We start from the raw sequence: 24,740 nt of genomic DNA, 5'->3' as shown, positions 1-24,740 counted from the left end.
CTTACGTAATTTGACAAAGACACAACTAAGTCTTTGTCCTATGAAACTGTCTCATGAATGACAATCAAAGAAAAGAAAATTAAAAAAAAATTAACCAGCCTAGAAAAATGTAGGCTTGGAAGGTCTGGATTTGATGATCATATACTGTACTGTATGCTGTGAAATTTTTGTGGTTTATATTTCAGACGTTTTTGTGGTATCCCCTCCATTTACACATTCATAACACTTCAAATATGTCTCCTGTGTGTGACTACTGTAATACAGAATTGTTTTAACCAAAGTTTAAAACACTGTGACCCCCCCCCCATTGACTGTGAAATGAAAGTAAATTAATTAATTTACAGCACTTGAAATTGGATGGAGAATTGTTATTTTTGTTTGATGCCTGTCAAAAACTGACAATTATGAGTAAGTACATGTATCCGTTTAGTGTGTCAAAGTGTGCAGTGGAAAAGCTACATTTAGTGTATGTATATTTTCAATATTCCTGTGTAACAATAACATTAGCATCTATATAAGATCTAATTCTGCTATGCAAAAGACAGGATATGTGAATTACTGGTGCACTTTTACCATATTTTATTGATACACATTAGTGATAAGTTTTTGCCACAGCCACAGTACATTGAAGCAGGGACTTTTAAACAGATGTGCCACAGTGAAGTGACGTGCATGGCTAGTTGTAATTTTTTTTTGCGAATCGTGTTATCATAATTAATTATCACCTTAATTATCACATTGATTGCCAAAATGATGGGTGCTTCCAAATCGCAATCATGACATGTAGCAATTGAACAGTAGAAACATGAATAAATACAAGGTCTAAGTATGCTACGGACAAAATACTCTTGCCATACTCAAAATGATGTCAAATACATGTATCTCAAAAAGGTTTGAAGGCATACAACACAATTTCAGGAAGGCATAAAGCTGTTTAATGACATCTTTGTTATTGTCTTTGTCATTCTTTTTCTATAGAAGTGTCAAGCGAATTTGCATGTGCATTGGAAGCCCAGGAAAAATCCTTCCATGTAGTTTTGAAGCTTACAAAACATTCTTGTAAGTTGTATTATAACTCTCACAATCCCTCACAACAGGCAAACACTAAACACACAATAGGAAAATGGGGACTGAAGAAATTTTGTAATACCTTGGTTCCGAGGACTTTGTCAAATGCTCAGTATTATACGATGGAAGACTGTGTCTTTACAACCAGAAAAGAATTGATACTGCAGTGCTGTCTGCCTGGAGTACAATAGCGTTATTTTCAGCTCAGTTATAACTTATAAGTGTACGAAAGACAAATAAATTGACAGAATCTCTAAGTTCTTGGAAGTTTAAAACTTCGCGAAAAGGTCATAGGTCAGCCGAGGTGGCTAACCCGGAAGCCCGGTGCACCCTGGGAAGGCCGACTGCCACGTTGGTTGTTGGCGAGTCATCACAAAATACACGGTCCAATATTTTGGGTCAAAATCGCCACATTTCAGAAACTGGGTCCCGCATAAGACGTGGCGTGATCTACATAAGACCCAGAAGAGTTCTTAGCCCCAAGATTTAGCTTGTTGGAGTGAGCGTAGAAAGGTAAGTGAGTGTTGAAGTGTAAAGGACTTGGCGTTGGACGCCTGCAAGCTTTAGCAGACAAGTGTGAAAGTGGGGAGGGGGGTGGCGATAAGGATATACGTGGCACTGACACATCTGTTAGCCTTAGCTACTGAGGAGATGCAGTTTTTGCGTCCCATTTTACTGTAAATCGTAGAATGCAGTGGAAGAAACAGTGTTTCTACATGTCATACTGGCAAGTTTGCCCACCAAAATATGATAAATTATGTTGCTGTTGCCAAAAAAAAAACAGATATGCTGTGTTGATATATTTTCCATCCGGTGAAAAATATAAAACCTTACCAACAAGTCACCTATACTGCTATATAATTTTGGAATATAAATCAAAACGACTTGTCGTATTTACAACGTGGAAAGCTGAGGTGACTAAAATTTTGAGCTTGTCATGAATATGGTGCAAACAAACTTCCTCTTCTTCAGTTCTTCCACTTCCTTGCGTGATATATTCTTGATGACAGCTTTGACATTGACGCACTGTAGCTTACGATTATGATTTTGACATTCTAAAACTTATTTATTTCTTGTAAGTTTATATAATAACCGTCTTGTTGTCATAATCATCGCAAATCCGTTTCCCCCCACAGTCCTGTAGTTACCACCATGAAAGTTATAGAGAGGACAGCTAACCAGGCATGGAGCCCTGCAGAACACCACCCGGTCTATCTGGCCTCCTCCTGAAGCCTGGTAGAGGCTACAGATAAAGTTCCATGATAATCCTGACTGTTGTTTCTCCCCACAGTCCTGTAGTTGGCACCATGAAGGTAAAGGATATAGAGCGGACAGCTAACCAGGCATGGAGCCCTGCAGAACACCACCCGGTCTACCTTGCCGCAGGGACGGCAGCTCAGCAGCTGGACGCTACCTTCAGGTACAGATTTCTGCTTTTATTTCAGTCTTCAACTTCTGTATCTGTATAGCCGGTATAACTGCCCTTCGGCATAACACACCAGCTTCTGTATCTGTATAGCCGGTATAACAGCCCTTCAGCGCAACACACCAGCTTCTGTATCTGTATAGCCGGTATAACCACCCTTTGGCATAACACACCAGCTTCTGTATCTGTATAGCAGGTATAACCGCCCTGCAGTGTAACACACCAGCTTCTGTATCTATATAGCTGGTATAACCGCCCCTCAGTGTAGTACAACAGCTTCACAGGCACGCATCACGGTGGCAGCTGGCTATAATACACTGAACCGTTAACAACTTGTTACACCTAGCCTTTGAACATCTTAACTTTAGTGGTGATGCCCCAACTGTACTTGGTGGCAGTGATTTCAACTCTAGGATACTTCTAATAAAAAAAAAACCCTACCGTTTGAACACCTCAATCCTTGGTTGATAAATGTCTCCTTGTCCCATCTTCCACCCACAGCACCAGTGCTGCTCTAGAGATCTACCAGTTGAACCTGGGTGAGCCGGGGTCACAGATGGAGCCTGTCGGCAGCATCTCCACGGAGCACCGATTCCACAGGCTGGTGTGGGGAGGCTACAACATGGGCACAGATAACCTGCCATCAGGGGTACTGGTGGGAGGGACAGACACAGGCAGTATCCACATCTACAACCCTGCCAAACTCATCAAGGGCGAGGATCCAGTGTTTGCTACAACAGAGAAGGTACTGGGTAGATTATAGTACTTTAATAGATAAGCTTACAACATGGGCACAGATAACCTGCCATCAGGGGTACTGGTGGGAGGCACAGACACAGGCAGTATCCACATCTACAACCCTGCCAAACTCATCAAGGGGGAGGATCCAGTGTTTGCTACTACAGAGAAGGTACTGGGTAGATTATACATGTAGTACTTTAATAGATAAGCTTACAACATGGGCACATATAACCTGCCATCAGGGGTACTGGTGGGAGGCACAGACACAGGCAGTATCCACATCTACAACCCTGCCAAACTCATCAAGGGGGAGGATCCAGTGTTTGCTACTACAGAGAAGGTACCTGTAGATTATTGGACTGTAAAAGATGAGCTGTTGTGATTGCAGTTAATTTGCCAGTACATGTTGTATACCAATAATTTTCTAGGCAGCAGGTGTTAAAGGCATTCAAATTAAATGTGATTTCAGTATGGCAAAATAAAATACTGGTAGACCAAATTGGTCTCTGTCTTTCCCAAAAACACTCTTTTGTGTATTTTACTTTGGAGGTATGTAATCTACCTTACAAAAATACAGTCACTGATCGAATAATTTCTACTAACTACTTTGTATTTGTTTTTATTATTTACATGTGACGTAAAGAATACCAATGCAAAATCAATACAATTCCAAGTTAGATGATAGCCAATATATCCAAGCCAATACATGTATATCCATCAGGCTAACAGTCCAGTGAAAATGTGACCGACATTTGTGTTCTTTCCCCAGCACTCAGGCCCAGTGCGAGCCTTGGATATTAACCCCTTCCAGAAGAACCTGCTGGCATCAGGCGCCAACGACTCAGAGATCTTCATCTGGGACCTGTCCAACCTGGAGACACCCATGACTCCTGGCTCTAGCAATCTGGTATGATGTTTATTAGTGGTGCACACCCCAGTTCTTCTACAAACGGATCCAGTGGTAGTCCTCAGTAAAAGAGTGACAAAAGGGTTTTGATGGTCAATGTTTGAGGTCTCATAATCCACAAAATGGTATCACATACTAACATTGGTGAAAGTGTAAGATGTGGTGTTTTTTGGTGAGTGCTTAACACACCTGGGGTCTGTGGCAGTCCACGGTAGAAAGTTTTAAAAGGGTTTTGATAGTCCAAGTTTGAGGTCACATTTCCCCATAGTCCTGTACAGTATTCTGACTTTGTCGGTGTGGTTCGGTGATTTAATGTAGATGTATTGCAGACATGTTTTTTGTTAGACCATTCGGACATTCAAATGGAGACATAAGTGTCTGTTCGACGTCTGAACAGCAACGTTAAGATAGATGATGTTCTGAGAATGGATTTGTTAAGAGTAAAGTCAGCTTGAGTGAAAATCAAAGTGTGCTGATGTGTTTCTTTGTTGTCTCCACCCATCTCCCCTCTTAGCTTTTAACTCAAATCATAGTGGTATACCCAAGGTATCACCAGCTTCCTCCCTAACACTGACTCGTTTTTCCGTTGCCCCCAGCCGCTGGAGGACATCAGCTGTGTAGCGTGGAACCAGCAGGTTCAGCACATCCTGGGCTCCTCCAACCCCACTGGCCGCTGTGTGGTCTGGGACCTGCGCAAGAACGAACCTATCATCAAAGTCAGCGATCACAGCAGTCGGGTAAGGATTGTACCAGTTCCACATACACCTACATGTATTATATAAATCCAGTACATGGCCCAGTGTAGGCTAGGTTCAGGTAGACATCAGAAATATACTTCTGCTGTGTGGTCTAAGACCTGCGCAAGAACAAACCCATCATCAAAGTTAGCGACCACAGCAGTCGGGTAAGGGTTGATGCCTTATGAATTTTGAGAACACTTTAGCCAGCTGTTGTGAGAAGCAATCTGGCCGAAGTGTTCTCAAGATTGGGCGCGATTTGTACGATGCCATTCTGCAGAGAGGTGGCACTGGCCAGGAATATTTGCCAGAGCATAGGCTAAATGAGATTGTGTATCGTTGCTGTACAGGGTATTTAGACACAATTTTCCAGTGACTATGCACTGTGGCCGAGTGATGCCCGCACTTGGGTATGGCTCGAATCATCGGACATGGCTTGATATTTTAGGTATGACCAGAATTTCCCGGTACAGCCAGTATTTTTTTAGTGGATATGGCACAAATTTCTGGGTATGGCTTGAAAGGAGTTTGATTAGGGTGATAAATGCATGTTGTTTCCATGGTGTTTTTTCCCTGCCCAGATCCGTTGCCAGGCTATAGCGTGGCACCCTGAGGTGGCAACCCAGCTTGTCCTGGCGTCAGAAGACGACCGTTCTCCCGTCATCCAGCTCTGGGACCTGCGCTTCGCCACTTCGCCCCTCAAAGTGCTGGAAAACCACACCAGGTCAGACAGGGTACCATTCATAGGTTTATAACATAGACCAGCTACTGTCTTGTATGTGTATGCTAAATGTGGATCCCAATAAGTCAAATAACATAGATGCTTTTATTTGTCCATCTTTCCGCCATGTGATGGACAAAATTGGCATCAGCGATATAAACTGCCTGGCATGTTTGATCAAGTGTCCATCATGTATCTATGAAGTATCATGTGAATAAGGTCACATGTCAGTAATCATGACTCTTGCAAGTTTGGAAGTGATTGGTCATTCGTTATCCTGATGAATTATTAAAAATTTGATCTCTGTGTGCTCGTTGTGTTGGAATAAAGTTCAACATTGTACTAGAGCTGTTATTGTTGTTCCCAAGGGATCCTGTCTGTAGTATATAGTGTCTCTCTGTGATTTAACACTACCATACAACAGTAACCTGAGTTGTTGCATGTTCCAGAGGGATCCTGTCTGTAGCCTGGTGCCCCCAGGACCCTGACCTGCTGCTCAGCTGTGCTAAAGACAACAGGATCCTGTGCTGGAACCCCAACAGCTCTGTACCTGGTGGGGAGGTGAGTCTGGGCCATTTACATATATGTTCATGGTAAAGCTGCTGTCACACATTCAGAACCTTCCCAGACCACCAACCAACCATGGTTGGCTGAACTTTGGTGAGGCAGGTCCTCTCATGAAAGTTCATCTGTGCTGTTAGTTACATGTTTGAAGTTTAAAGTTTCATTCCAACATTCTCACCTAGAGCTTTCAACCAGTCACTCTGGTCTTCCTCAGTAGACTGACCCAGTGAGGCTTGTCACATGGCTTCTTTGAAGTGTGATGTTTGACGTCACACTTTAGAGAAGCCACGTGACAAGCTTCACTGGGTCAGTCTACTGAGGAAGACCAGAGAAACTGGTCAAAAGCTCTAGGTGAGAACAATTCTTTCTGTCGCATATGAAAAGAGTCTGGTCCTTTTATGTTCATTGTAAAGCCTCTTTTACACATTCAGAACCTTTCCCCAAACACCAGCTGACCGAGGATGACTGAATGACATCCAGGTAATGTCTTTTCTCTGTGTTCAGGTTGTGTATGAGCTGCCGACCAGTGACCAGTGGAGTTTTGACGTGCGATGGTGTCCCCGGAACCCTGCTGTCATCTCCAGCGCCTCCTTCGATGGACACATCAGCATCTATTCCCTCATGGGAGGGGGGGTGGACACACAGGCAGAGCAGCAGAGACAAGCTGACAAGGTAACTAGGTTCAAGGTTAAATAAAGGTCATCTACTCCCTCATGGGAGGGGGGGTGGACACACAGGCAGAGCAGCAGAGACAGGCAGACAAGGTAACAAGGTTCAAAGGTTTTACGTACAAAGTAAAAATCACTTAAGTTTTCCCCTCTTCAATCTGTTTTTACTGAGTTGGAAATACCCACTCTTGCCAGAAAGTCGTATTTTCTGTGTGAGACTTACATGTATTGGAAATGCCCTGCTGTAAACTTTAACAACATCGCTTTGTATTGAAACAAATGATAACACAGTGGTTACAGCGGCAAAGCTATAGCTTCTGAAATACACTGCCAAGCTGGCAAGGTTAAGTGGAAGCAAGTAGGTTATAGTGGAGGAGTAATCAGGAACAAAATTCAAAGACAAATCAAACTCTATTACTGGATAGATTATAGAGATTTCTTCCAGACATTCCGAAGTTTTAAACTTTTTACTAACCACCATGATTCTTCAATCCTTAGATCTCTTCCTCCTTCCCTGGGAGTACGTTTGGAGGCCCTGCCCCCCAGCCCCAGGTCCAACAACAGGCCATGCCGCTCAAGAACCCACCCAAGTGGCTCAGAAGACCTGTGGGGGCTTCCTTCGCTGTGAGTACTTTCCTATAGTTTCTATAGCATGGCTCCAAGTTCAGAGCTTTAATCTGAAATTCTATTGTTAATCTTAAACAAGAATTACATCAAACGTTTTGTTATCCTTTCTGAAACTAAAAGCATTCGATTCATATTACCTTTACGTACATTTGATGTAAGCCTGCACAATTTTTTGTTGAGGGACACCAAAATTTTCTTGCTTTAGCAAGTGTGTTTTCTTTGGTTGGTACGACATGAATAGTGCACACAGTGTATTTTGCATCATTCTGAGTCTCAGCCCTTTCATGAACGATACAGGATACACTCTGTTGTATTATTTTATGTACATTATGTGTATGTATTTCAGTGTTGTAATTTGTGTCTTTCCCCCTAGTTTGGAGGCAAACTGGTGACTTTTGAACACGTGAAGTCAGCCCAGCAGCAACAACAACAACAGCCCAGGAGAGTGTTTGTGAGCCAGGTCATCACGGAACAGGAGCTCATTAACAGGTAACTACATGGGAGAAAGCAATATTATATATTACTGTAATTTTACATTGTCTTCATGGTTGCAATATTTTACGGTCTGAGAAAAATGGGCATGTTGACGGAATTTAGTCTTCACAGTGGTGCCAAGTGCAGGGAGAGGATGACAAATGATTTGATAACGGTAATGATAAGTTTATGGTAGAGAAGTGAACATGAAAACAGAGTCAGAGAACATAACAGTACAGTAAAAAAATCAGGAATTACAGCATGCCAGGGTAGAGTCAGCAATTCTACCAGAAGAGGGTTTGATCACAAAGTCTTAGTCAACAGTGTTTTCATTCTTTAAGCAGAGACAAAGCAGTGCTCAGCCTGCTTATAAATGCCGTCCTGTCTTTGAATTGTATCATCATTTTTGAATCATGATAAATATTTACACCTGCTTTTGTTTTTTTCTCTCCCTCAGATCCAACAACCTACAAACGGCCCTGAAGTCAGGACAGTTTGGGGAGTTTTGTGACCAGAAAATCCAAGCAGCAGAGACAGAGTTTGACCAGAGTGTCTGGAGCTTCTTAAAGGTTTGTTTTTCTCGTTCTCTCTATTTGTAGACGTCATTTGTGGCCAATAAACCAACCTTTGAATATTACATATAATTATATACATTACATATGTCATATTTGGGCCGCAATAACGTTTGATATGGGTGTTCCAGCCTGTGTGATAGCTCCCTGTATCTCACTGGGTTATCACATGGGCTTCCAAAAGTTCCATAAAGCACTTGAGTGTGAACTATATTTACTTGACAATCAGAATTGGTACAATGTATGGCAAGACGTTTAAAAACAACAGCACTACAGCACAGACAGGGCAGCCTGGCTACAGCCATGGAGTACCTGGGAGACTCCACTGAGGTGGGCGTTTCTCTGTCCTGTCCTCAATATTGGGTGGGATCGTGTGGCGTAATGTTTGGGTGTTGGGTTCGAATCCAACAACAAGCCCCAACTTATTATGAAATAAGATAATAATTAGAATTGGTAACCAAATGGCTACCTCAGTGTGCTAAAGGTTAAAAATTGCTGCATCTTGCAGGTGAATTTTGAGGCTGACCCGCGTAGCCAGTATCTGAGACTGCTGGGGTTTGATGCCAATGAGCTGGCCAATAAAGTAGCGGAGGCGACGGGCCAGACTTCCCTGCAGAATGGACATGCGGAGGAGGGGGTTGACCCGCAGGAGCTGGCCACCAAGATGCAGCTGCTAACTGTGGATGTGAGTACAGCTGCTGGTGTTGTTTGTGGAGCATAATGCTTTTTCTCGTAAGGCCCAGGAAAAAAATGTCGCGTTTCCTCTTTCCCGACTGACTCAAGAAAAAAATGCCAACCCTAGCCTTTTTTTGTGTGTAGACCCCTGCAAGGGACATAAATTTTTTGAGCTGATCGACCTTTTCTAGCTCCATAATCTGATACCTAAGTCAGGCTGAGTGATGAAACATTGTACGTTTGGTTTTCCAACATTGACATTGAAAATATAAGTGCCCTCATGCAAATTTTGCTTAAGTATTGTTTATGTATTGGTTGGATCACCAGAGATTGCCAAAGTCTAAAGAAAAGGGGAAAAAAAAATGATCCCTACCTACCAACCCTACAATATCTTACATTTCATTTAAGTGTTGTTGCTTATGATGTTGTTTGTGTTGCCATAGTGATGTTTGTAAACATCTTTATCTGCACAGACGGCTGGTGACAAGAAGCTGACATCTAGTGCCCAGGGCTCTCCGTCAGTTAATGAGGCCAGGGTAAGGTTATCTTGTGCTACTCTTTTGTTTTGAATCAAGTAATAAAACCCAACAGATTCCTGCACTGTTGCAAAATGTTTGTCCCTTTCCATCCTTACACTGTTTCTCTGTTTTGACCTCTCTCTCAGTCTCTGTGTTTTGATGATAAAGTTTCGTACTCAACCTGAATATATACTATTCTATACTCTCGCAAAACCATTATTTTGTAGCCAAAGCACTACTAGACTTTCTGTATCTGCAATGCATATGCAAAACTCTGTCTATAATGTACAAGTTAGATATCTGTACTGTTTTTCCCTGCACTGTAGTGTAGTGCATGATACACTAGTGCTTCAAGCCCCTCACACATTCAGCTATGTGTGCCAGGGGCTTTACTTTAAAATGAAATGATTCTATACTAGCTAGTCCTGTGCCTGTACTGACTGCATGCCTGTTCTCTGTTCCCTGGTTGTCTATGTCTGTCCTGTGTCTGTTCTCTCCATGCCTCCCAAACTCCTGACAAAAAACTACAGGCCTTTACCTACAACAGAAAGGTATGCATTTAAAAAAGAAAGCATTGAGACAGTTTTCAAGTCACTTTCAGTTTTCAAGTCACTTTCAGTTTTCAAGTCACTTTCAGTTTTCAAGTCACTTTCACACCGTAGTTATTTTATCTTGAAAGTTCATTTGTGTTGGAAGAAGTCTTCAAGCAAGTTTAAACTGGACTTTCTAACACAAGAAATTGGACATGTGTACAACTCCAGTCCATACATATAGAGACACGTCACGTATCTTTTGGGGTAATTTCAAATACTTAAGTATGAAACAATGACAAAAATGTGCTAAGAAATGTCAGTAAATGTCAATATTTTAGACAGATGTCCTCATTGTGAATATTATTGTTTTGCTTCCCTGAAATTGTATTGTATGCCTTTAAAGACGCCAGTGTTATTGAGTGAATCTGTTGAAGATCCTGATGTTGTCCTATCATGAAAGTTCATTTGTGTTGGTAGTTAACATTACATGTTTAGAGTTAAAACTTTTTATCCAACACAAAGAAGTTCTATAACCTAGAGCTTTCGACCAGTCACTACTGGTCTTCTTCAGTAGACTGATGCACTCAACATCATCTACCAGATACTTTTGACCCAGTGTTGACGTCACGCTTCAAAGAAGCTACATGACAAGCCTCACTGGGTCTGTCTACTGAGGAAGACCAGAGTGACTTGTCCAAAGCTTTAGGTAAGAGAACTTCTTTGTGTTGGATCAAACGTCTTAACCCGAAACCTGATGTTGTCCTGTTGTGGAAAGCTCTAGGTGAGAGAACTTCTTGGCGTTGGATCAAAAGTTTTAACTCTAAGCCCGATGTTGTTCTGTTGTGTCCAGACGCCAGCAGAAGACAGCCCAGCGGCGGGTGCTGATGTGTTTGACGCGATCGCTGCTCACGGGAAAGACATCGCCACAGAGTCACAGGACGCCAGCAGACCGGACTCTCCCTTCCAGATCTCTGTAGACGAAGGTTAGTCAGAAGTTTACAATGTGAATTTGAGGGGATTCATTCCTCAAGCTACTGACATCTTGCACATGCAGTCGTCCCTCAGTAAGACATCTGGAGCCACATAGTTCCCGTTTAGAACTTTTATTCAGCCTGTCACACGACTGGTTTCGCCTGTGTGGCTTCTTCAAGTGTACAGAGGCTAAATGGAGGTTGGTCAGAAGTTTAGTTTTATTTAGTCATTTTTCAATCATCATAAAACGGCTGGGTAGCCCATTCAGCTTGTATGAAGCTGCTTTTCAATGGGGCCTAGCACACATTTACACAGGACAAGACATGATTACATTTAGTCAAGCAACAAAAGGTGGACAATAGTCAAAATCTGATGCATCAAAACAACATTGTGTACTGTTTGTTTGTTTGTTTGTTTGTTAAAGGATTCGAACCCAGAACCTTCAGTTTCTCAGTCAACAACTCAAACCACAAGACTATCTTACCACCATTTGAATATTACAATATTTGGATGATTTGAAAGATCTGTTATACTGCTTTCCTGGTTGGTTTATCCTCACTAGATAGCTTTAAACAATGTTTAGGTTTAGATGTTCAAATGTTAGGTGTAACAAGTCCTTCAGTGTAATATAACCAGCTGCCGCCGTGCCATGTGCCTGCGAAGCTGGTGTGTTACGCCGAAGGGCAGTTACACTGGCTATACAGATACAAAGGTTTGATAGTTCTTGTTGTTCTGTGTTCCAGGTTGTGATGGCCTGATTTGTCGGGCACTGCTGACCGGTAACTTTGAGGCAGCCGTGGAGATGTGTCTCCATGACAACCGGCTGGCCGAGGCCCTCATCCTGTCCGTGTCGGGCGGCCCCGAGCTGCTCGCACGCACACAGAAAAAATACTTCCAGAGATCACAGAGCAAAATATCCCGGGTAAGTTTTTGATTTGACCAGCAGATTGTTCATTTTTACAAACTTGTACAGCTGCCTAGTGTCTGCATTGTATTGTCTTGTTGTAATCCCAATAAAGTCAAAGTCAGGTACTGTCAAAACTGCCCAAGAAGACCTCATAGGACTATTCAAATCCGGTCTATGTGGACTCTTAATCTTGTGTCAATGTGAAAACTTATCTACTAAGGGACTGTCAAAAGTGATCACAATGACCAGGGGGTCCTTTTGTAGAGGTGGTCACTAGTTACAGATTTTACTGTATATCAATGACCAGGTAGTTCTTATGTAGGGGTGGTCACTTGTACAGGTTTGACTGTATATCAACGGCCAGGTGGTCCTTATGTAGAGGTGGTCACTAGTACAGGTTTGACTGTATATCAACGGCCAGGTGGTCCTTATGTAGAGGTGGTCACTAGTACTGGTTAAACTGTAAATGCTGTTTTTCTGTTGTATACATGTATAGTAGAGGGGATTCATTCCTCAAGCTAACCGACATCTCACACACGCAGTCGTCCCTCAGTAAGACATCTGGAGCTGCATAATTCCTGTTTAGAACTTTATTTCAACCTGTTACACAACCAGTTTTTCCTTTGTGGCTTCTTCACGGCTAAAATGTTTTTCTGTTGTGTTTTTGGCAGTTGCTGTCGTGTGTAGTGAACCGCAGCTGGGCAGACATTGTGCAACACTGCAGTCTGGAGAACTGGAAGGAGGCCCTGGCAGCTCTACTAACCTACGCTAAACCGGAGGACTTCTCTGCTCTGTGTGGTACGTCAACAGTCTGTTTGTTTTATTGGGATCTCCATTAGTGTTTGTTACATTGACACTATTCTTCCTGGAGTCCCTACAACACAACTTGATCAAATAGAATATAAAGAACAAAAACTTATACAATTGGTCTATGGAAAATAAATCAAATAATAAGATAAATTCAAAATTAATGGGAGAGATCAGAGGTGAACAAAAAATGGTCAGGAAGAAAGAGCTTCTTACTGATGCTTTTGATAATGTAGTTTTCTCACAATAGAGTAATAAAGGTATCCAATGCAATATCAGGGCGACATACATTGTAGCCAAAAATTTTTTTTGTTGAGGAAATCTGCCAGATATTGGCGTGTACTGTGATTTTTTTCAGCATATTCTTATCATTATTTCATACTTTGCTAAAGGCCCAAAAAGGGGCTACGTGTGGAGTTTATTACGCTAGAACCAGCCTACAATACAAAACAAGCAACTGTTTTACATCAGCATTTTTACCTCACAGATATCAGTATGCTATTCACAGAACCACCACAAGTTTTGTTATTTACAGTAGTCTAAAGATGTTCTTTAATTGTGTTGTTGCAGGTACCCTGGGTGGCCGACTGGAGACCGAGCAGGACGGCCAGCTGCAGGCCAACGCCTGTCTGACCTACATCTGTGCCGGTAACGTGGACAAAATGGTCACATGTTGGAACAAGATCACCAAGAACCCAAACTCACCCCTCGCACTGGAGGTAATATGTTATAATGTTACATACAGTACTATGTATTGAGTTAAGTGTCACATTACATAATGCCTTTACACAGAAGATGGCACACTGGACATCACAGTTGAGGGGTGTCATGTTGAGCACGTTCACCTATCCAAGGTGCTGTATTCAGTAGTAACAGGACAGCAGATCTAGAACTCTCACATTGTGTTCAGAAAGCCTCCGGAGCATTCATCTAGCTCGGTAGGATTTGGAACAACAGGAACATTCTTGTAGCAACCAAGAGGTGCAGTCCTTAGGCTGTGGTCCCCTGTTCGTTGTGCTTGTGGAAAAGAGCCAGGAGAATTTCCCTGGTACAATGAACCTGTAAATACTGTACATAGTGGTTGTCTTCTCTGTCACAAAAAGTGGGAGATTAACTTTTCAGTGAGCTAAAACTGGATCTAAATCTTTCTTTTTTACCCCTACTCTTTAATGCTCTGTATTGTTTTGTTTTGTTCTGCCCAGGACCTAGTAGAGAAGGTGATGGTTCTGAGGAAGTCTATCGAGCTGACCCAAAAGCAGGCGCCGGCCGTGTCGGGCGGAGTCCTGGCAGAGAAACTGTCCCAGTACGCCGAGCTGCTAGCAGCACAGGGCAGCCTGGCTACAGCCATGGAGTACCTGGGAGACTCCACTGAGGTGGGCATAGCTCTGTCCTGTACTCAATATTGTTCATATTTTACAATGTATGTAAGAAAGAGGACTCCAGGAATAGTAGTGGTGAATTGTCACTAATTGGAGATTCCATAAATTTTTGTGGCATTGGTAGCACATTTGTTAGAGTATTGGGGTTAGAACCAAGAGGTCCTGGGTTCGATACTCACCATGACCCGACATTGTGCCCTTTGGAAAGGCGCTTAACACGTCTTCCCTTCTCCGATGGTGGAGTGATGCCCACCTTGCCACTTTAAATCGTCTAAATGTGTGCCAGAAACACATTATGGATTTGGTAGCGCCACTGTGCCAACATCTGCACAATGGCCAACTAGATCCGTAAAATTATTATTATATGTCATATGTCAGTATTAAAAAAAATGTCTGTGGTTCCAGCCCACCATTGCCCAGCTGAGGGACAGGCTGTACAGGGCACAGGGGGAGGCAGCTCCCAGACAGGCCCAGACAGCACAGAGACAGGCAGCCAGACCAGCAGGGGTACAGCAGCAACAACATCAGTATAGACAGGTAAGGCAAAATGTCCCGACAACAAAATGTTCTGACTGCAATATGTCCAGACAGCGAAATGTCCTGACAGCAAAATGTCCTTACAATTAAACTTCCTGGTGGCAAAACTACAATACATCTAGTTTCCACCAAATCTGTTTGGAGAGAACATTAGAAAACTATAGGCAGAATGCAGCCTTAAACAGACGTTCTGTGGAAATGCTATGCACTATACATTACAGGTTTCGCATACAGTAGATGGTCAAGCTTTAAAAGTAATGAGTACGGTGCACTTGTCATCTACCCGTTCTTCTTACATGTACATATGCTCACGAAATTCATAAATTTCTCATTGTTTGTGTAAAGGTTGGGGTGACAACCACCACGTCCAGTGCAAACTACTACCAGCTGACACCTAAACGTCCTGACAGTCTGACAGCAAAACGTCCTAACAGCAAAACATCCTGACAGCAAAACGTTCTTCTGACATTTGCTCATGACACACACAAATTTCTCATTGTTTGTATAAAGGTTGGAGTGACCACAACAACATCCAGTGCTAACTACTACCAGCCCAGCACGTATCCCTACGCCAGTCAGCAGCCTGCCCCAACACAGCAGCCGAACTTCACCCCGGCACCCCAGCCTGCACCGGCCCCCGCTGCCCCTGCTGCCCCAGGCAACGCCAACATGTACACCCTGGGGGGTGCCCAGAGGCCCAAGTACGCCCACTGGGGGGCGGACATGGGGGGGTTCGGAACCACACAGACTTACACCTCCATGCCGGCACAACCGGGGGTACCACAGGGGGGACCAGGTAAGAATGAATGAATGGTTTATTTCTGTAAAACATTGCAGCTATCTGGCTGAAACACGTTTCACTTACATACAACTCAGTTTCTCAGATAACTTACAATAAGATATTACAAAAGGAAACACTGCTCTTTGCTTTGATAGGGGGTTTGGAGACTTTATTTTTTAAATCTCACTTTATTCAAGTTTTTCACATAATGTAGCGTGCATAGTCCAGTGGTTAGCGACCCTGCCTATAGTATAGACTAAGAGGTTGGGAGTTTGAATCCGCACTGTTGTCGCTCACTCGACATACATGATACTGGAAAGGGTCGCATTACTTAGGACGGAATGTTAGGTTGTGGTCCACTGTTCATTGTGCTTGTCAAGAAAGAGCTAGGGGAATTTCACTGGTACTATGAACCTGTAAATACTGTACATAGCCTCACGACTAGTGAAAGATATAACTCTTCAGTGAGCTAAAATTGGATCACTTTCCTTTTCTAGTAGTAAATTATGGTAAGTTCCCTCCTTGTGTTGGCTTGAACTTTACAACTTTGGACTCTACCAACATAGATTTGAATATTCACTATCCTTCTGTTAATACCGATGCTTGTGTGTACCATTACAGCTCCGTCCAGCCAGTCCCAGCCCCAGCCCCAGCCTGCCCTGTTTACTCCGTCCACCATGGCTGCACCGTACAGCCAGACCCCCGGTGGACCTGCATATTACCAACAACAGCCTTCACCAGCCCAGCCGGCACCTGCACCACAGCCTATGCCTCCGCAACAAGGTACTGAAGGCTTGCTAATTCCACAGTTAGAAGATATAGTACAATGTTGAAAAGCAGAGTTCATAGTAGAACTTGTGGTACATCGTGGTATAGTTACAGTACAGATCTCGAGTAATGCGATTAAAAGCTGTGCATTTCTCAATTAAAACGTGTGCAAAGTCATGAAATTCTTATTTAAATTTCTCTGCTTTTACTTGGGTTTCATTTGCAATTTAAACTCGGTAACCAGGACTTTTCCACAAGAAATAAACAAGGTAAAACGTGTGGGAAGGGAAGTTATTCGATATCTGTACCTTATTGCCTCATGACATGATAACTCTGCTTTGTTAATGAAGGTAGGGCCACAGATAGCTGTTGAAAAGTTGGTCCTATTTTTCTTTCACCTTTCCTACTTTCCATCTTGCTTAAGTGAAGTTTGCACTGGTTATTTTTATACTTTTTCTTGAGTATTCTTCCTTTGTCCTTTGAGAAACTGTTGTTCCTTGCTTTCTCACGAAACCTAGTTCCAAGCCAGTCGCAGAAGTCTGGTGGGAACAGTGGTGACAGCAAACCGGGTACTTTTCCTTTTGTTCAAACTGCCCTGAACACCTAACACATGTGTGTGAAGTTTTTAACATATCAATCCTTTCACTTCAGCATGATCTGTGTGTTCTAGCCTGGTTATCAAACATATTATAGCTCCCGAGTCCTACATCCTATTTGCGGAGAGAATGTAGGCAATGTGTGTACATCATGTGTAATCTTTACCAAATGCACCACTGGTATTGATACATGCTGGACTTTTTTTTAATGTAATCTAATAATATTTGAAATTCATTAATTTCATTTCTTAATCAGGTCATTAACCCTTGAATTCTGCTGCCCTGCTGTGCGTTTCGCTGTGGTGCGTTGCGTTCATGTGAGAAATACTCCCAAACCGTAAATATACAGGACACACATAAACTGATAAAGGCACTTTATTGTCCAACCCATGTATATCTGGGTCCAGCAGGACAAGGGTTTGTTAAAGTGGCCAGGTGGTCCCCTATACAGGTTAACCCCGTTTGACTATACATGTACTTAACTTCACCCCACTGATGGTTATTTTCTCTCCCATGTACAGACAGAGTACAGGGAGCCTGGAACGATCCACCAGCAGTTATCAGGGCCAGAAAGGTAACACTGACTCTCTTCACTATGGAATACATGTACATGGAAAACTAATCTGTAGATATTTACATTATTATGGGTTCACCACACCACGAAGTGGTGTGGTGAAACCATATTGCTTTTTCTGATGTTTCTTCTTCTTCTCCTCCTCCTCCTTCTCCTCCTCCTGCCATATCTTTAAATGGATTCAGCTTCTTCATTTTAGGGCCTAAGGTCCTGAAATTTGGTATGGAGGTACAGTGGGCAAATACCCCTAGGCGTTTTTTAAATTATTGTGATACAGGCTTTTAGAATGGTTTTATTTGAGTTTTTTGGCTGTGTAATAGCTAATGTATTACTGTGTAAGTGTGCAGTGTTTACCACATTTGGACATGAGTCATCACAATGGCATGCAAGGCATCAACCAATAGGCATGCAGCTTTCCTCTATTCTCCTTGCTGATTGGCTGTTGGGATTTAACTGGCTTAACTTCATTTACACCTGCACAGAGCCATGCCATACTGACAGTATGTCTGTATTCAAGTGTTTTGGTAGGTATTTTAAGCTTTCCTGCTCCAGCATTGGAATGCGGGCTATGAACGCTTCTTTTTATCTTGAAAATCAACAGTTTGCATTATGCAATCCTAACCAATAATGTAGGGAATAGCTATCCAACTGTTGTAGTCTTAGTTGTATGTTACTTCATACTATAGTTATATCAATGTAAAGCATTGTTTTCCCTTGTGTTTCTCATTCTTTCCCTGCCATGTGGTAAAATGTGGTGAACCCATCGCTATATTTGCTCCAAAGCAAATATTGGCCTTTCTAGTATATATGTTATATTTTGTCTTGTTTGACATGTCGCCAAAAAAGTTGTGGTTCTATCATTGTCCGAGTGAGTGAGTGAGTGGATGAATGAATGTGAATGAATGAATGAATGAACATTGTTTTAATCTTATTTTAATTACCATTGTCTGCGACAAAGTTACTTTAGAAAACTGTGTTGTTATTATGTTGCCTTCAACATCTGTGTGATCATTGTTAGAGTGTCATAAATGAAAACTGTATATATTTTTTAGTTAAAAGGTCTACTGATACCATATTTAGTATGAAAAGCTCTTTGTGAAATGTCTCTTTTTCTGTTATGTAGTGTAAGAAATGTTTCTTCAAATGTAGAATATCCAAACAAGTACTCTTCTTTTCAACCTTAACTGTTAGTTAACACTCTGTTTTAGGACTTCAAATTGAGAACTATACTTTCTATCAAGGCTAGGCTAGAAGTAGTATATGCCGAGCTAGAGCAGGCATATTTATGTGGGGGTGACATTGACTGGTTGTCATCTTCCCTGTCTGTAGATTTCGGGGTCCGACCAAGGACACACACCCATGTACATTGAAAGGCACTTACACTCCGGAAGACATAGGGTAGGAAGGGACTTTCCAGGGGTTTCTGATTCTCTGCTGGCAACTTGGAAAATGTCTTGCCTTGCACTCAGGAAATGTCTCGTCCATGCATCCTGACCACTTCTATTCTTACATCGAAGCCCCTGTCACGCATAACCGAATATGGCCGAACTCCCCCCAACCACGGTTAGGAGTATGTCATCTGGTGTTGGCTGGTTTTCAGGAGCAAGTCAGTAGTGTTTTAAGCACGTTTCGGGCATGTTTTGGGGTCAAATTTGACTAGAATTTAAGTAATATTCAATTTGATTCCTGTAGAAATGTAGGTGTGGCCTAAATCTGGTCAGACTGCTCCTGAACTTCAGCCAACCTTCGTTGGCGATCGGTGGAAGGTTCTGAATGTGTGACAAGGGCTTTAGTCACCCAAAAGCTCTACTATTAAACATCAAAGTAGATGTGTGAAGGATAGCATGCATGAGACATGTGGTGAGGTTGAGGTTTTTGTAGTGGCTGACATATTGTTTTCCTTCCAACATCTAACTACTCGCATGCATAGTGCTTTTCTTCTCTTTAGTGAAAGATCTAAAAGCATCTGCCACAGGGCTTTAGCCAGCTCGAAATTTTTTACCGTCAACCCCAGGTCAACCCAATTCGCGAAAAAAAATACCGTCAACGCGAAAAAAAAATTCCGTCAATGATTACTTTTAAAGAATGTCTTTCACGATCCGGTGATCGACATCACGCCCTCCCGCACACTTAATGCATTCGGTGTTCTAAATACCCGTCAAGATTGCAGAATAATAAAAAAAACTACACAATCTGCAATTTTGCAGAATGAAAATAAACTACAGTTCTCACAAGGAGACAACACGCAATGAATAATCCGCTATTCCCTTTGTTTTGATCCGCTCAAATCCCGCCGCGATTCAAGCCGCGGCCATGCAAATGAACCTACTCATGACGTCACAGCCTCCGATTTCCACCAAGCCGGCCCCGAGCGCTGACCGACAGCGGGCGATGTGGCTCAGATCTCCGACGATTTCCTTATTTAGAGCGTTCGGAAGACTTCGGGTAGCAAACAAAATGGCCGACATGTACATGATTTTACTCGTCAGCTTCGCTTCTCAACCGAAATGAGGAAGTTACAACTCCTTTGCGGACTTTAGCGGCCATGAAGTTGACTTGGGGAAGCGCTGAGACGTGATTTCGCTACGACAAAGGGGATTTTGCCGCGGAGGGAGTTACGTGGCCGGCAAAAACTCGCGTGTCAGCGATCCTCCAGAAATCTTTATGCTGCCGCTCAAGTCTTCGCGCGAAGGAGGTCTGACGAAGTTTTAGATTAAATAAGGCCACATTGTGTGGATCAATCTCCGTTTTCTTGCGATAGTATGATTATTCAAGTACAGTATATTATTCAAAAACGTTTGATATTTCTTTGTTCGTTGTCACATGTTTATTTATCGTATTGTCATGTACAGTTAGCAGCGTGTGTCTGAGTCGAGCCATTGTTTTATTTTATTCTTATGTGGCCGTTAGCACATGTTGTTTTAACAGACAGCAACATTGAACAATAGAGCCAAGTCAACAGACGTCAGCACGGTCCTTGAAATCAGGTTTCCCGCCGCCGTGCGTTTGGAAAAGACGCCGCGCCGTGGCTCATTCAAATTCGCTAGATTTTTTCCATGTCGACGTCTTTACCCACGATTTTTGACCGTCAATGTTGACGGTAAGGACTAAAATTTTTACCGTCAGACGGGACAAATTACCGTCAATTGACGGTAAAACGGTCGCTGGCTAAAGCCCTGATCTGCCATGAATTCTGTTCATGAGGCAGTTCGTTAGCTTGAACTGGTTAAAAAAAATGTTACGCACAAAGGACAAATCTTTCCCTGGGCCTGTCCACCTACAGTTTCCCGAGTAATGCTAGTTCAGTAGTTGTGGTTGCGTTGGACAAGTGGCCGGCTTACGTCTATGGGGAAAAAATCGGGACCAAGAAAAAGTGGCCAGATTGCTGCCTTACAGAGGTGGTCACTTGGGCAAGTTTGACTGTGTCTCAAACTTTTCTCTCGCCCTTTTGTCGTCTACTAAAATGTCCTTTGTGAAGACCACAAATATTAAAGATTGAGACCTTGTGCAGAATTCGTGGTTGCACAGTGTGGTGGGTTCTTACATAAGTCTGCTTTCTGCCAAACTCATCCTTGGTAGACTGTGTTGAATGCTTGTCTAACGTGTGTACTGACATACTCTGGAATGGGGTGTGTTAAACTTTGTTTTTTTGCAGCGTTTTAGTACACTACCTTACTGCTTGGTTTGTGGCAATACTTCCAAATGCTTCCTTGTAGAGGCATTTTACTGCAGACATTTGGAGCCTTTTCAGCTTTTTATAGCAGTGAACATTGAAGGAGTCACTGCAACAACAATGACTAGCCTTCACCAGACTAACAATGCAAAAAAAGAGTACAATTTAGCCAAATAGGGAGAAGAATTGGCTAGGGGAGTTCAGTTATCATCTAAGGACAGACTCTCCTGGCCAATTATTCCGTTTTTTGCCCAAATACTAAGATCTGTTACCTGCAGGAAGGCCTGGTGGAGGCTTAACAATAACAATGCCACTGGCTGCCACTGCACTGTAGCATCTTTTTCTGCATGTAGATCGCAAAAGAGCAAAGAGGGGGTTTTAAACCTTCTGGAGGTGCAAAACTCGTAAGGGATGCCTGTTTTACGCCAAAAAAGTTACTCAAGCAACTTGATTATGATTTTGGAAACGGTCAGACACTTCAGGTAGCATCCACTACCTTTTGTCAGTGACACTTGAGAACTTGTGCAGAAATGCAGGTTTATAAGCACAAACTATTGATTAATTAATTGATTGATAATTTTGAACAATCAATAGTTAAGTTCTTGCTTATAAGATGCTACCTGAAATGTCTGACCGTTTCCAAAATCATATCCAGTTGCTTGAGTAACTGTTTTTGGCATATCATATTACCTGGATGTCTAACCTTCACAGACGACGCCTGTTTTACGTGTGTGTTTCTGTCCCCAGGATAAACAACAGGAGGCCTACACCCCCCCAGCCCCCATCACTGCCCCCATCCCCCTACCCCCGGAGGATCAGGCTGCCATGATGAACCAGGAGCCTCCAGGTGCACCCATCCCCGCAGCTGTCAACCAGCCGCAAGCAGGTGCTCAGCAGGTGAGAGAGAGAGATCAGCTGTTTGTGTTGATTTGTGTTGGTTTGTGGATAGTGTGATTTCCTTCTTACAGTTACAGAACTGGTAGTGTCGAATTCTCTCCTGTTTACATTTCGATACTTGTCAGATATCTTCTTCAGAGCTTCTGACTGGAGTATCGCTCCATGTACATGTACATGTAGTGGTGACAAGCAGTACTCCAGTCAGAAGCTCTGAGGAAGGTGTCTCTATATTCTATGTCCTACCAACCTCATGAATTTATTTTCAGAGGCTGTTTGTGTTGCCACAGATTCGTAGCTGGTGCTGCAATTAAAGCTGTAGAATTCACGTATTGCTCCCCTTTAGTACTTGCAACTGTTGTAGTTTTTAAGATACATATTAGATACAATTTCCATTTTGTACTTCATTGCAAAATTCTATCTATGCCTCAAGACTTTCATAGTGTATAGAACAATTATATAACACATATTTCTGCAGTTAACGATTATAAAAAATGCTATCTACAATGTACAATGTATTAGTATTACACTGTAGGTATTGCTTCTTGATGTGTTTTTGATATACATGTACACACACACAAAAATCATGTGTATTATTGGTGATAAATGCCCTGCTTTACCCTGACGTATCTAGATGTCTGCTTTACAGTATAACTATGGCCAAACTTATGCTGCTCCACCTGCCTCAAATCCACCACAGGTTTGTGCCTTTGTAGTTTGTCTCCCTCTTCAGTAGTTTCTATCCTACACTAACTTCTTCCTTAGTAATGGTTTCAAGCCTCCAGACTGCTCCCATATTAGAAGCACATGGTCCCAAAGTCATGCACCTAGAAACTTTTCCTAGGAGCACTCCCATCAAAACTTGCATGCAGTATAATATCTACATGTATATCATAGACTGCAAAGCTTAACAGTCATGTCATGACTCTGTATTTGCTTTCTTACTATCTGAACATGATATGTCTACCCTGTAAATTTCTATGTACAAAAAACGCACAATTTGTGCCTTGTCCTGCAAATTAACTTTCCAGCCACTTCTAAAGCTTTGTAGAAGCTGGGACACACCCTCTGACAGTTTGTCTCAGCTCTGGTGCTGACTGAAATTACCATGTCACATTCAACAGCCTATCAAAGGCTCAAAAAACACACTAACTTCTGCATACCTGCACTGGTAACAATGAAATTTTTACCTGCACCACCCAGAATTTAGAAACTATGGCTCATACTGAATAATTATACATATACTTTTATTGTATCCTTACAGCAGCAGTCCTCTGCACCGACCACCCCTAAAGAGAAGGGCCCCATTCCAGCTGAGCACCAGGAGCTGGCACAGAGCCTGGACTCACTACTGCAGAGATGTCTGTCTACTGCCTCACACCCAGTAAGTACAGGGATACTTGTACTAGGACATATATGTCAATAGTTCTGTAAGGTTGGCAAGAGACTGTATCAGAAGGTTTACTATTAAATATAATAGTGAATCATTGTCTTCAAATGTTGTTTTCAACATATTTTAGGGTCATATCAGAACCAGAATGTTTCATTTTAGCAAATGAGAAAAAATATCCGACAACCAAGAAATTACATTTTTGTGACCATACTTGTTCATTTAGTGCCATCTACAAGTAGAGTACAATTTCTAAATGTGTTGGTTAATCTTGGACAACTGTTTTGTAAGATTTCCTAGTTGTCCCTAGAATTCCATGGTAAATATGTTTTTCTTCTGCAGCAAACCAAGAGAAAACTGGAGGATGTTAGCAGGAGACTAGAAGCCTTGTATGACAAGCTGAGAGACAATAGTGTAAGTACACTGCTTGTATGATATTTATTCTTACCTATAAAAAAGGAAACACATTGTTTTAGGCCAGTTTTGCACAAATGTGTTTAAAACTGGAAATTAATAATAATTACACAAGCATGAAAGTTCATCTGAGTTTGGTAAAATACATGATAAAGATTAAACTGTTCTCAAAATGAAATTGATTCGGTCAAAAATTCCTGGTGAGTCTTCTTTTCTTTAGTTGGAGAACAGTTTAATTTTCATATAACAACTTTTTCCATTAAACTAATTTGTTTTTAAATTCTATGTGCAAAAATTTTACATAGTTTTAAACTTTCTTCCCCAGTTACCAGCCCCGATCCTGACCAGTCTACACCAGCTGTCTGCGGCCTGCTCTCAGCAGAACTACCAGGCAGGACTCAACATCCACACACAGATGATCCAGGCTAGCAACTTCTCCCAAATCAGCTCATTCATGACTGGACTCAAGGTTCTCATGCAAGTCGCCAGTCAACATAATGTTTAACCTCCATGTAGTTGGTTATAAGACAGTGTAGAAGGCTAGTTCTGATGGGGCTAAACAAAATTTCTGATTATCACTTGTTCATACTCAGTCAACACAATGTTTAACCTTCATGTAATGATATCTTGAAAGTCCATATGTGTTGGTAGAAGACTTAGTCATTATGAAACAAGATTGAACTGCCAACACAAAAAATTCATGGAATAACGTAAAAGTTGGTTAAAACTAACACATTGTAGAAGGTTGGCTCTGAGGCTTAACAAAATTTTTTATTGTCAGTCTTGCCCTCCTCTGTTTATGACAAAGACAAGACAC

General features: G+C 42.2%; 1 protein-coding gene across 1 annotated transcript; it reads left to right on the top strand.

Annotated features, from left to right (window-relative positions):
* Positions 1 to 1,386: 1,386 nt before the first annotated feature.
* On the top strand, positions 1,387 to 24,561 carry LOC109466792 (protein transport protein Sec31A-like). Its single transcript, XM_019764620.1, has 30 exons — positions 1,387 to 1,581; positions 2,360 to 2,488; positions 2,996 to 3,239; positions 4,005 to 4,142; positions 4,739 to 4,879; positions 5,461 to 5,603; positions 6,050 to 6,161; positions 6,669 to 6,836; positions 7,331 to 7,456; positions 7,833 to 7,948; positions 8,391 to 8,502; positions 9,014 to 9,190; positions 9,654 to 9,716; positions 10,229 to 10,249; positions 11,082 to 11,214; positions 11,947 to 12,125; positions 12,782 to 12,908; positions 13,488 to 13,636; positions 14,120 to 14,290; positions 14,702 to 14,833; positions 15,344 to 15,504; positions 15,581 to 15,629; positions 16,236 to 16,397; positions 16,918 to 16,951; positions 17,500 to 17,552; positions 21,973 to 22,122; positions 22,769 to 22,819; positions 23,384 to 23,503; positions 23,852 to 23,923; positions 24,249 to 24,561. The coding sequence occupies exons 2-30, from the start codon at positions 2,376 to 2,378 to the stop codon at positions 24,426 to 24,428; spliced, it is 3,597 nt and encodes a 1,198-aa protein (XP_019620179.1). The 5' UTR covers positions 1,387 to 1,581; positions 2,360 to 2,375; the 3' UTR covers positions 24,429 to 24,561.
* Positions 24,562 to 24,740: the final 179 nt, after the last annotated feature.

The sequence above is a fragment of the Branchiostoma belcheri genome, unplaced genomic scaffold (assembly GCF_001625305.1).
Source record: "Branchiostoma belcheri isolate BF01 breed outbred unplaced genomic scaffold, Haploidv18h27 scaffold17, whole genome shotgun sequence".
NCBI classification, from domain to species: Eukaryota; Metazoa; Chordata; class Leptocardii; order Amphioxiformes; family Branchiostomatidae; genus Branchiostoma; species Branchiostoma belcheri.
Note: the sequence above shows the minus strand (reverse complement) of the source record. Positions and strands in the feature narration are given on the sequence as shown.